Raw genomic sequence first — 12,077 nt, 5'->3', positions numbered from 1 at the left:
TAAAAGTAATTTTATATGTATAGTTTTTATAGAAAAGCTAACAACATAAAAAATGAAAATGAAATTAAAAAATATCCAGAGTGGAGGTCCCATTGTGACTCAGAAGGTTCAGAACCTTACCAGTGTCCATGAGGATGTGGGTTCAATCCCTGGCCTCACTCAGTGGGTTAAGGTTCTGGTGCTGCTGCAAGCTGTGGCATAGGTCACGGATATGTCTCAAAGCCTGTGTTGCTGTGTCTGTGGTGTAGGCCGGCAGTTGCAGCTCCAATTCACTTCTGGCCTGAGAACATCCATAGGCTGCAGGTTTGGCCTTAAAAAGAAAAAAAAATTATCCAGAGTGTACCATTTGGAGACTCACCTGATGTTTTCAAGACCTTTCTTTTCAGGACAGGTACACAGATGACCTGTCCCTTTTGTCCCAGGAATGAATAGTCCCTTGGTTCATAACACATGCCATCAGCTACTCTCTATCCGCTGTCACAGATCTTGGCCTCAGCAGAGGTGGGAAATCCATCTTGGTTCTTGGTCTCAGAGACATAGAGACAGTAAAACCTTTATCCCCTGTCCCTACCCCGGCGTTTACACATGACAGGTAGAAGGTTTTGGTCAGAGCAGACTGTTATTCGGAGGGAGGATGACAGTGCCATGATCTTGATGACTGAGTTATTTGTCACCAAGGAATTCTTTTTTTTTTTTTGTCTTTTTGCCATTTCTAGGGCCACTCGTGTGGCATATGGAGGTTCCCAGGCTAAGGGTCGAATCAAAGCTGTAGCCATCCGCTTACGCCAGAGCCACAGCAATGCAGGATCCGAGCCGCGTCTGCAACCTACACCACAGCTCACGGCAACGCCAGATCCTTAACCCTTGAGCGAGGCCAGGGATCAAACCCACAACCTCATGGTTCCTAGTCGGATTCGTTAACCACTGCGCCACGACAGGAACTCCACCGAGGAATTCTTGTGTTTTATTCCAGCCCTTCCCACAGCTGGCTGCCATGGAGTTCTTGGGGCCAGAAGGGACAAGTGGCAGCCAAGGCCGGCAAGAGGAAGAGCTCTGCCCACCATGCAAGTTGGGCGGGTCCGTGGACATCCATGAGGACAGGGACAGTGGCTATCAGCCAAGGCTCTGGCTTGTAAAATCTCACAGAGGTGGTGTATGGAGTCCGATTGTGGGTTTGGAGGCTGTGGCAGTCATGAGGCCTCTGCAGGAGCATCTGATCAGGAGGCTTTGAAGATGCTGGGGTTGGACTTTCCCTGGACTCAGAGGTGACCGTCTCTAGATGGTTCTCTCCATGGCTTCGCTGAAGTCAGCTTTCCTTGGCTGACACTGCCCATTTGTGTCATGTTCCTGCCAGCTCCCCAGAGAGCATGACTAGGATGACTTAAGTGCAGGTTTACATGCTCATTTCTTGCAGGTTTTGTTGTTTCCCTCTGACTTTTTGTGGCTGGTGACCCTGTGACTGCAGCTCATGTGACCATGGGAACCGCCCCCCCAGAGCCACCTCTTCTCTCCAAGCCTTTCCTCTCTTTCTTCCCTTTCCTTCCTGATGTCCTCTTTGTCCCTGCCTTCCATGCATGCCAGGGTAGCAAGAGCAATTTGCTGGCAGCTCATGTATTTGAAATGATGCTCTGATAAGAACCTGGAAGGCAAGAAAGCCAGAAACAGAATTATCGCTATCCTTGCTTTTAGCTTAATCGGTGGTTCCCAAGTCTTATTGATCTCTGCGGTCGCTTTGTGGGTTTGCTTTATTCTCCTGGGAAGCAGCCAAGCCTGGTGGAGAAGGATGTTACCGTCTGAGTTTAATTCCCATTTCTGCCACTCATGGCTGTGTTACCTTGGGAAGGTTCCTGGACCTCTCTGTGCTCCCATTTCTTTCTCTCTGAAAAGGAATCACAGTGATGGCACAGCCCCTGGCCCCTTCTCTGCAATTCCAAAATCCACAAAGCCCTAATTTTATTTTTAGTAAGTTGGGTGCCAAAAACTCACTTAGCAGCAAACTTGGATCTGAGCTGATGTGAAGTTATTCATGGCTTTGTTTATCCTGCTTGGTGGGACAATTCACACATTTGATTCAGGAGATCCGGTGCGTTTTTTGTGGGGTGCTGCCTTAAACCACACATCCTTAACATATGGAGGGCATATGTTACTTAAAGGGCACATAAACCACGCTATTAAAAACCCCCAAATGGGGGCGTTCCCATCGTGGCTCAGTGGAAACAAATCTGACTGGTATGCATGAGGACGCAGGTTCGATTCCTGGCCTTTCTCAGTGGGTTAAGGATTTGGCGTTGCCGTGAACTGTGGTGTAGATTGCAGATGCGGCTCAGATCCCGAGCTGCTGTGGCTGTGGCATATGCTGGCCTAAAAAGACAAACAGATAAATAAATAAATAAATAAATAAATAAATAAATAAATAAAACCCCCCAAATCTGGTTAGTAGATGCAAATTATTACATTTAGACTGGATAAGCAATGAGGTCCTACTCATTGCACAGGGAACTCTATCCAGTCTCTTGGGATAGAACATGATGGAAGATAAGATGAGAAAAAGAATATATATATATATATATATATATGACTAGGTCACTTGGCTGTATAGCAGAAATTGGCACAACATTGTGAATCAGCTATGCTCTAATAAAAAATTAAAACAAAGCAAAACAAAACAAAAAAAAAACCCCAAAGCCTGGATTCTAAAACATGGCCTGTTACCTGGGCATCACCTTGATAAATATTTAGCTGTTGTTACTGTAAAATTCTGGCTAGTTCTGTCCCCTGAGGGAGGCTCTCGGCCAAAGACCAGCTGTCCTCAATGAGAAGTTAAAGAACAGGTTGGTGCCTCACTGAGGTTTTCTCCTTTTTTTGGGGGGTGGGGGGGCGCACTCATGGCATATGGAGGTTCCCAGGGTAGGGGTCAAATTGGAGCTACAGCTGCTTGGCCTAACCACAGCGACAGCAATGCCAGATCCTAGCCGTGTCTGTGACCCTGGCAATGCTGGATCCTTAACCCACTGATCGAGGCCAGGGATCGAACCCTCAACCTCATGGTTTCTAGTCGGATTCCACCGCACCACGATGGGAACTCTGAGGATTTCTCTTTGACTCAACCAGGCACAAAGGAGAATTGAAAGGGGGTTCACTTTTTCACCAAGTGGTCCATGGTCATTCACTTCCCATTTCCTACTACCTCTCATGGGCCACCCAAGAATGTCAGTCTAGATCTGCTGGATGAGGGGACCCGGTCTGCGAGCTGGCTTGTGGGAGGTGAGTTCATGAATTGTCCCAGAAAAGGACCTAAGCTTGTGGTGTGTGTGAACAGGATCCACAGCTAGACTCTGTAGTGACCAGACTTGGAGTGGACAGCTGGAATGAAACATTCAGACTCCCAGCTGCCACCATTCATGGCCACAGGTCATGGTCAGAGGCCCTGGGTTAAGTATCAGCTCAGACTGCTGCGGAGGCCTGGCTTCAATCCCTGGCCCAGCATGGAAGGTTAAAGGATCTGGCTTTGCCATTGTGACATAGGTCACAGCTGTGGCTCAAATTCAGTCCCTGGCCTGGGAACTTCCATATGCTGCGAGTGCAGCCATAAAAACCAACAAAAGAAACCAAGAAAAAAAGAAAAGATCCATGCACCCCAGTGTTCCTAGCATCACTATTCACAATATCCAAGACATGGAAACAACCTAAATGTCCATCAATGGAGGAATGGATAAAGAAGCTGTGGTATAATGCCATATTATTCAGCCATAAAACAGAATGAAGTAATGTCATTTGCTGCAACATGGATGGACTAGAGATTATCATACTAAGTGAATAAGCCAGGCAGAGGAAAACAAATATCATGTAGTATCACTGATGTGTGGAATCTAAAAAAATGATGCAAATGAACTTATTTACAAAACAGAAGTAGACTCACAGACATAGAAAAGAAACTTACAGTTACTAAAGGGAAGGTTAGGGAGGGTTAAATTAGGAATTTGGGACTAGCAGATAGATACTACTGTGTATAAAATAAACAACAAGGACCTACTGTATACCACAGGGAACTGTATTCAACATCCTGTGATAAATCATAATGGGAAAGAATATGCAAAAGAATGTCTGTATGTGTACAACTGAAGCCCTTTGTTGTACAGCAAAAACTAATACAACGTTGTAAATCAACTATACTTCAGTTAAAAAAAGAAGATGGGCTGAAGGTTTATGCTGAGGAATTCCCAGACTGTTTGCACATCCTTCTGAGTGGTCCTCCCTTTATCCAACAGCAGCAGTTATCAGGATGCAGATGGTTGAGATTATTGTGTGACCCTGTCATATACACATCGCTGTGAACGGTGGCATTTGCCCCTAGCTTCAGACTCGACCAGCAAATGGTGTTGTAAGAAAAATAGGACTGATGCCTGCATGTCACTCTTCAGATGGATCTTGAAGCATGTTCTCACACCTTGCAGTTGTCCGTAAGATGAATCTGTTCTCTGTGCCCTGTATTCTCTGGCCAGATAACTTGTGTAGAACAGAGTTGGCACAGTGGTCTGTCTTAGACCAGAGTTTTTCACAGCATGACTCTCCCGAATCGCCTGGGGGAACTGTTAGAAAATACACATATGGGCCATTCTGCCGTGGCGCAGAGGGTTAAGAATCTGACTACAGCGGCTCTGGTCGCTGTGGAGGTGCAGGTTTGATCCTCGGCCCTGGTGCATTGGATTAAAGGATCCTGTGTAGGTTATAGCTGCAGCTCAGATTCAGTTCCTGGCCCTAGAACTTCTATATGCCATGGGTGCAGCCACAGAAAAAAAAAAAAAAAAAAAAAAAAGCAGGAATTCCTGCTGTGGCTCAGTGGTAATGAACCCGACTGGTATCCATCAGGTTGTGGGTTCTATCCCTGCCTGAGGTCAATGGGTTAGGGATCCAGTATTGCCATGAGCTGTGGTGTAGGTTGCAGATGTGGCTTGGATCAGCGTTGCTGTGGCTGTGGTGTAGGCTGGCGGCTACAGCTCCAATTTGACCCCTAGCCTAGGAACTTCCATATGCAGTAGGTGTGGCTTTAAAAAAAAAAAAAAAAGAAAGAAAAAGAAAGAAAAGAAAATACACATGTGTTATGGAATGAATGTTTGTGCCTCCAGCCACTCACCCCCAAATTCCTGTGTTGAAATTTGAGCCTCTACAGTTATGGAATTAGGAGGCGGGACCTCTGGGAATTCAATGGGCTATGAAGCTGGAGCCCTCACAAATGGGATTAGGGCCCCAATAAAAGAGACCCTTGAATCTGCCAGCACCTTGATCTTGGACTTCCAGCCTCCAGGACCGTGAGGAATAAATGTCTGCTGTTTATAAGCCACCCAGTCTGCGGTGTTTTGTTATAGCAGCTCAAACAGACTAAGACAGCATTCTGCCCCCCCACCCCCCACCCCCCACCTCCCCAGTAAGAATCTGACAGCAAAGTCTGAGGACCAGAGGCACAGACTAAGCCTTAATTACCTCCAGGGTCCCAGGCGTCAAAGCCCGAGGAAAACCAAGATCTTAACAACAGCACATCTGTCCATCTTCAGAAACCTTCCCGTCCACTTCTCCCATCAGTAGCTCGTGGTATTTGAGGCATCTGGAGAAGCAGCTTCAGGGCTGTTTAATGGAATATGCATCCCAAGCCTGAAATGCAGAGTTTTTACATTTCACTTCTCCTGGAAGAATACGTCTCACTCCCAGAAGAATGAGTGCAGCAGGCTTCAAAACCACCCCACATTCAGTCTGCCGGCTCCCTGCTGTGTTCTCTCTGCATGAGGGGCTTTTTTTCTCACTGAGGGGTTCCCCTGCCCTGTGGCTTTCAGGGGACACGATGGCGGGAAGGATCCCAACGGGAGTTTAAATATCCAACCTGTGAGACTGACACTGCATCTCATCCCTAGGATCTGGCTGGTGCCTTAGGGAGACAAGGTCAATCCAAAGGATTCAGTGAGGAAAACAAATTTTTTACTTGAAATATAGTTGATTTATTAGTTTCTGGTGTACAACTTAGTGATTATATATATATATATATATATATATATATATATATATAAAGGTTATGCTTTATTTAAAATTACTAAAAAGGAGCTCCCTGCTGTGGTGCCGTGGGTTAAGGATTTGGTGTTGCTGCAGCAGCTATGGTGTAGGTTGCAGTTCCTGCCGGATTCGATCCCTCGCCTGGGAACTTCCATATGCCTCGGGTGTGGCCAAAAAAGAAAAATTAAAAAAAAAAAAACAAAAGCAATAAAGTGACTATAGAATATTGGCTACATTTCCTGTGCAGTATAATATATCCCGGTAACTTATTTATTTTACACGTAACAATTTGTGCCTCTTACTGCCTTACCCCTGTCTTGCCTCTCTCCTTTCCCCACTGGTGACCACTGGTTTGATCACTATGTCTGAGTCTGTTTGTTTTGTAATATTTATGCCTCTGTTTTATGCCTAGAGTCCACATATAAGGGATAACTTACAGCTTTTGTCTCTCTCTGTCTGACATTTCTCCATGAGAAGTTTTTCCACAAGCAAAGACCACTGTGAAAATGGTCAACTACTAATTCGATAATTGTGAAAACAAAACTATGCTCTTTTGCATGAATTGTTTTTTGTGTGTGTTTTTCGTTTTAGAAATCTATAACCTAAACCAGAGCCTGCACACACATCTTTTAAGATATGGAATCCCAGTACTTGGTTTCTCTTTTAATTGTTTTTGAGTGTGTACTCCTGAATGCTTTATAACTTATCGAGAATATTTTTCCAGGAGTTCCCATTGTGGCTCAGTGGGTTAAGAACCTGACTAGTACCCATGAGGATACAGGTTCTATCCCTGGACTCACTCAGTGGGTTAAGGATCCAGCATTGCTGCAAGCTGCGATGTGGGTCACAGATATAGCTTCGATCCCAAGTTGCTGTGAGCTGTGGTGTAGACCAGCAGCTATAGCTCTGATTTGACCCCTAGTCCCTGGAACTTACATAGGCTACAGGAGCAGCTGTAAAAGGAAGAAAAAAAATTTTGATTGCAAGAGTCTGAGTTCCTGTCGTGGCTCAGTGGTTTAACGAATCTGACTAGGAACCATGAGGTTGCATGTTCGATCCCTGGCCTTGCTCAGTGGGTTAAGGCTCTGGTGTTGCCAGAGTCGAAACCAGTTCCTGGGATGAAATCAGATTCAGGAGATGGGGAAATAGATGTCCTTCCTGGGAGGAGCAGGCGGGTCCTATTGCCAACAGACCTGCACATCCTGTTGCAAGGATGGTGGGACCGGGCCGCCATCTTTGCACCCAGTTGAATGGCAGCCTGGGTCAACGCTCTCTTCTCATTATCCACAGATTTTCTGGTTGTAGGTGACATTCCATTGATCCCATAAATAGATTTCAGAGGATTGCTTTAGTTGTCATGACAGGAGCTGTTTTAGCCCAGAAGGAAAGCATCCCAGGGCCTCAGGAGGGGAGTGACTCTTAACCATTCAGGAGTGGGTTTTTCCTTTTCTTGTCTTTCTTTTCTTTCAGCCACATATCCAGCATTTATTATGCCAAGGCCAAGATGCTTCTAACGCCTCACCCAAATCTCTCTTCCTATATTGAACTTGGTGTTTTTTGCTTCATCTTCCATGCAGAGAGAGAGAGAGAAAAAATGTGCCTTCTTACATCCCTTTTCCTGGAAACTCTATCATTCAGGATTCTGCTGTAAAATGGCCATGCATTCTGTTGAAATCATAAGCAGAGGGGCTGGGTTTTAGCCAAAGCCTTTGCATCAAATAAATCCAAAATGTGACCAGCATCATAAAATAATGTACCAGAGCTCTAAGCCTCTCGAATAATTTTAATAAGAATGTTGTTCTCCTCTGAGTTGGGAATAAATATGTTGTATTTTTATTATAAAAAGAATACCAATTCACTAAAGTATGTACAGAATACATAAACATATAATTCCACTCTCTTGTAAATATTGCTATTTATATTGCCAGCTATAAAAATCATTCAACGTTTAATTAACAATAATTTTGAAAATATGTGGATGTTCTTTTTAAACAGCAAAGCTTTGTATATTAATCTCAGGCACTGTTGCTTTATTGGAATTTATACAGGTTGGAGAATCACACTCAAAATGATAGCGAATGCTGAACTGGGCTCTGCCCCGAGGTCTTTTTATTAATTCATTGAATCTTCTCGACACTGTACAAAACAAGTAGTGGCATTATCCCTTATTTAAAGATGAGGAAACCGTGGCCCAGAGATGTTACAAAATGTACCTAGCCTCGCTCCTTTGAAAGGCAGGGTGTAAATTTAAATGCTGGCCCCCTGGCTGGTGAACCGTGCCTTGACCTCTGTGCAAGCATAATAAAAAAAGCATGTTCCCCTCCTCCCTCTGCATAGTCTTTCACCATCAAAATAATTCTAGTTTGTTCCAATCATGAAGGACTTTGATGTGAAAAATGCTCAGCAGGGCTGCTTTCTCCACACATCCGTGTCTGTGGGCATCGATAAATATTGAGTAGGAGTTCCTGTTGTGGCGCAGTGGTATGGGCTGTGACTCTGGAACGCTGGGATGGGGTTCAGTCCCTGGCCCTGCAGAGTGGGTGAAGGATTTGGCGTTGCCACAGCTGCAGCCAAAATCTGATCTCTGGCCTGGGAACTCTATAAGCTGAGGGGCAACCAAAAAAAAAAAAAAAAAACCAATAAAGCAGACATCATCCTTCTGAGGCTGAGTGACAGAAGAAACGTCTAGAAAATCTTGACGCGTTACATTCCTTCTCCCTCCCTTCACCCCATGGAGTCAGGGGCAGGGCTGGACTCACCCATCCATTGCCCACTGCTCCTTTGGAGATGATCAGTGTGGGGCTTAGAGAGGTTAGCCAGCTTGTCTAAAGCCACACAGCTAAGTCATGTCTCAGGATTTGAACCCGGCTCCAAACCAGTGAAAGCCGGGCACTTTCCACTCCACCAGGTAATTCGAAGGCACACTGCATGTGCAGAGTGGACAAAGGAACCAACACAATGGAAAACAAACTGGGCAATGGTAGCATTGTCTAAAGTGTAGGAACTCAGATTCTGGAATAAGACCCAAATTCATATCTCAGCTGATATCCATAAAGCAAGAAAGAAGTGGTGAATCTAGGAATCACTGTAAGAGATAGGAGTTCCTGTCGTGGCGCAGTGGTTAACCAATCCGACTAGGAACCATGAGGTTGCGGGTTCGGTCCCTGCCCTTGCTCAGTGGGTTAAGGGTCCGGCGTTGCCGTGAGCTGTGGTGTAGGTTGAAGACGCGGCTCGGATCCCGAGTTGCTGTGGGCCTGGCGTAGGCCAGTGGCTACAGCTCCGATTCAACCCCTAGCCTGGGAACCTCCATATGCCGCGGGAGCGGCCCAAGAAATAGCAAAGACAAAAAAAAAAAAAAGAGATAGCAGGTCTGGGCAATCTAGGGAAGAAAGATGGAAGAAGCATCATCGATGACTTCAGTATTTTTCCATGGATGTTCACCCTAGTGTGTGTGTGTGTGTCTGCATGTGCATGTGTATAATTTTTTACTCAATCCCAATATTTGGGTTAACTCACATCCCTCCCAAAGGCCACTTTCTCCAGAATAAGGGAGGTGAGGGACCAGGATGGAACAAGACACAGGCTTTGGGATGCGTTTGCTACCCCCCTTCCCCAGTCACTTATGTCTGTGTCTCCTCCACCTCCTTCCTGGCAGGAGTTTGTTCGGCTGGCAAAGAGACTGGTCAGTGACCCTGCGTTGGAAAAGGAAATAGTGGCCAATGCAAGGGAGTATGTGAGAAAGCATCACTCATGGCAGGTGGAGAGAAACACCTACAGGCACCTCATCAGGACCCTGCAGAGAAGCATTGAAGACTAAGGGCGCCCACCTGGTGCTGTCCGATGTCCAGCCCTGGGTGCATACCCAGGGGACAGAGCTCTGGGCAGCGGGACCGTCCAGTACAAACCACTGGGATGGCAGATCTGCCAGTCCTAACATAGTTCATCCAAAACCAACTTGTGCTTCCGGGTAACACCCCTGATGTGTGCCCAGATCCGTCCTCCTGGAGATGCCGGAGCTCGCTGACTCCCTGGGGGGTGGGGGCAGGGTAACTGGTTTTAGGAGCAATCAGGAAGAGAGCTGCTTTAGGACTTCCTTGGGACAGTAAGGGCTTATTTGTAAGGTGTCCCTGTGTAGGCATCTCTCCCCTGTCCTGGGATGACCTGGAACCCATCACTGTCCAGAGAGCAAAAGCAAAAACATGGCAGCCAAGAGAAGTCCTGGTAGCGATTTTAACATGAGACTGACTCTGCAGCAAATCTGGGGCCCTAAAAGATTAGGGGATGGGCCCCCAGGCTGGCTTCTGAAGCACTGGATACAACACTCTGCATTGAGTCCGCCGAATCCTCCATCAGGTAACTCAAGGAGAGCCAGAAGTTCTCTAGATAAGTAGGTGGATCCCATCCTGCAGAGGCTCCACCCACCTCCTGGTTGAATTTGGGTTGAAAACTGGTTGGAAGAAGGCCTGGGAGATACTGGAGCCAGCCCTGAGGGTCCGGCATCAGAGATCCAGCATTGGGGACCCACAGGTGAATGTCCACCTGGTCATCAGCCTCCAGCACATCTCAAGACCCACACTCAGTCCTGCAACCTTATCCAACAAGTGGGGGAAGGGTTGGAATTTAACCAAGTGTCAGCATCCCTGGGACATCCTGGCTGCACTATGCAAGGTCCCCCAAACCCCGTGTTTGTTTTTCTGAGTGGCAGTATTTGCTTCTGCTGGATCCTGGAGTCTCTGCTTTCTGGTGGACTTTCCATTCCAACAACTAGGGGTGAAATGTTCTGATTCTCTTTTGAGGTGGGAAGCTAGGGGGTCCAGAAGGATGGGGTGAAGTTGGCCCAGAGCCCACCATGGGAAGTGTTTCCTTAAGGTGTGTTCCGAAGACCCCAGAGGCAGGAGGAGGGACCCATGGCAGCTTTGCCACGGGCTTTGCAACATCTTGGATTTTTTTTACTTTCCAGCCATCTTTTTTAAAAATACACAGCCAGACCTACATCTTATTTGTAAAAGAACAAACCTCAGATTGTAATATTTTAAACTCTGATGACTTAGGGACCCGGAACAGCACGTTTCTAGATTCTGTTCCCGTCATTTCCTGTTCTGTTCTGCGCCTTCATCTCAGAACACGGTCCCTTCCCAGAGGCAGTTCCCTGGAACCTGCAGATGGTCTTCCGCCCAGGATTCACAATCCTGCTAAGAATGCCCCTCACCGTCTCCCACCCCCTATTTTTAACATCTGAGAGTCACCAAGGTCAGGGCTCCCCTGTGGCCATAGCGAGGAAAGGGAGGTAAAAGCCGTCCAAATCCTGGGAGACAGCTCTGTCTATCAGGAGTCAGCGTTGCCAACCTACGAAAAGGCCCATGTTGGCCTGGGTACCAGGCAGTGATGCTGCGGTTGATAAAATGCCCATGGCTGGGGAAGCCCTGCTCTCTTCCTGGTTGAATGACATTGTACATGCTCTGCCCTTCTCTACTTCAATCTCATTCATTTATGTCTTTATGGAAACACACCCAGGCTGCCTGCCCTTTGGGGAAGGGCATGTTTTTAAATGAATAAAGTGTCACCGTCCATGGTACAGAAAGATCCCTGTGTGTTCCTATCGTGAGCCTCAGTCTGCAGAAGAAACAGACAGCACCCCCCCTCCCATCCTCGAGCTTGAAAAGGAGGTACACTGGAGCATCTAATGAAGAAGGGTTTAAAATGCAATTGCTATCTTAATACCAAAGTATAGACTTAAAAAAATGCTTTTCTATAAATGTTCAAGGTGCTCTCAGTTTCATACTCGGTTAACTTTATGTTTAAACATTTTGCTTATCGTTTCCAATTTGCTGATGTACAGGTTTGGATGACTTAAAGAGTTAGTTTCCGGAGAAAGCTAAGATACCGTAACCTTCACATCAGAGGGAAAATGCAGCTAATGTAGCAGAGTGTTACCCTGCAAAGAGGCAGTGCTCACACCTGCTTATTGTCATGTGATGAGCTTGTGCTTAACAGCTTCTGCTGGAATAGCCCTTCTCACCACTTCCTCATGCTCT

At 46.4% G+C, this 12,077-nt stretch overlaps 1 protein-coding gene across 3 annotated transcripts in view; it reads left to right on the top strand.

The window, feature by feature from the left end:
- Window positions 1-11,572, top strand: part of GLT1D1 (glycosyltransferase 1 domain containing 1) — a 110,169-nt gene extending 98,597 nt beyond the window's left edge. For all 3 annotated transcript variants that reach the window (XM_047761164.1, XM_047761162.1, XM_047761163.1), the window contains one exon: window positions 9,698-11,572. In XM_047761164.1, coding sequence (XP_047617120.1) covers window positions 9,698-9,859 — 162 coding nt within the window. In that variant the 3' untranslated portion in view covers window positions 9,860-11,572. The remainder of the gene's footprint in view (window positions 1-9,697) is intronic.
- Window positions 11,573-12,077: the final 505 nt, after the last annotated feature.

This window comes from Phacochoerus africanus, chromosome 15 (genome assembly GCF_016906955.1).
Source record: "Phacochoerus africanus isolate WHEZ1 chromosome 15, ROS_Pafr_v1, whole genome shotgun sequence".
In the NCBI taxonomy this organism is placed as follows: domain Eukaryota; kingdom Metazoa; phylum Chordata; class Mammalia; order Artiodactyla; family Suidae; genus Phacochoerus; species Phacochoerus africanus.
This window is presented reverse-complemented; position numbering and strand designations above follow the sequence as displayed.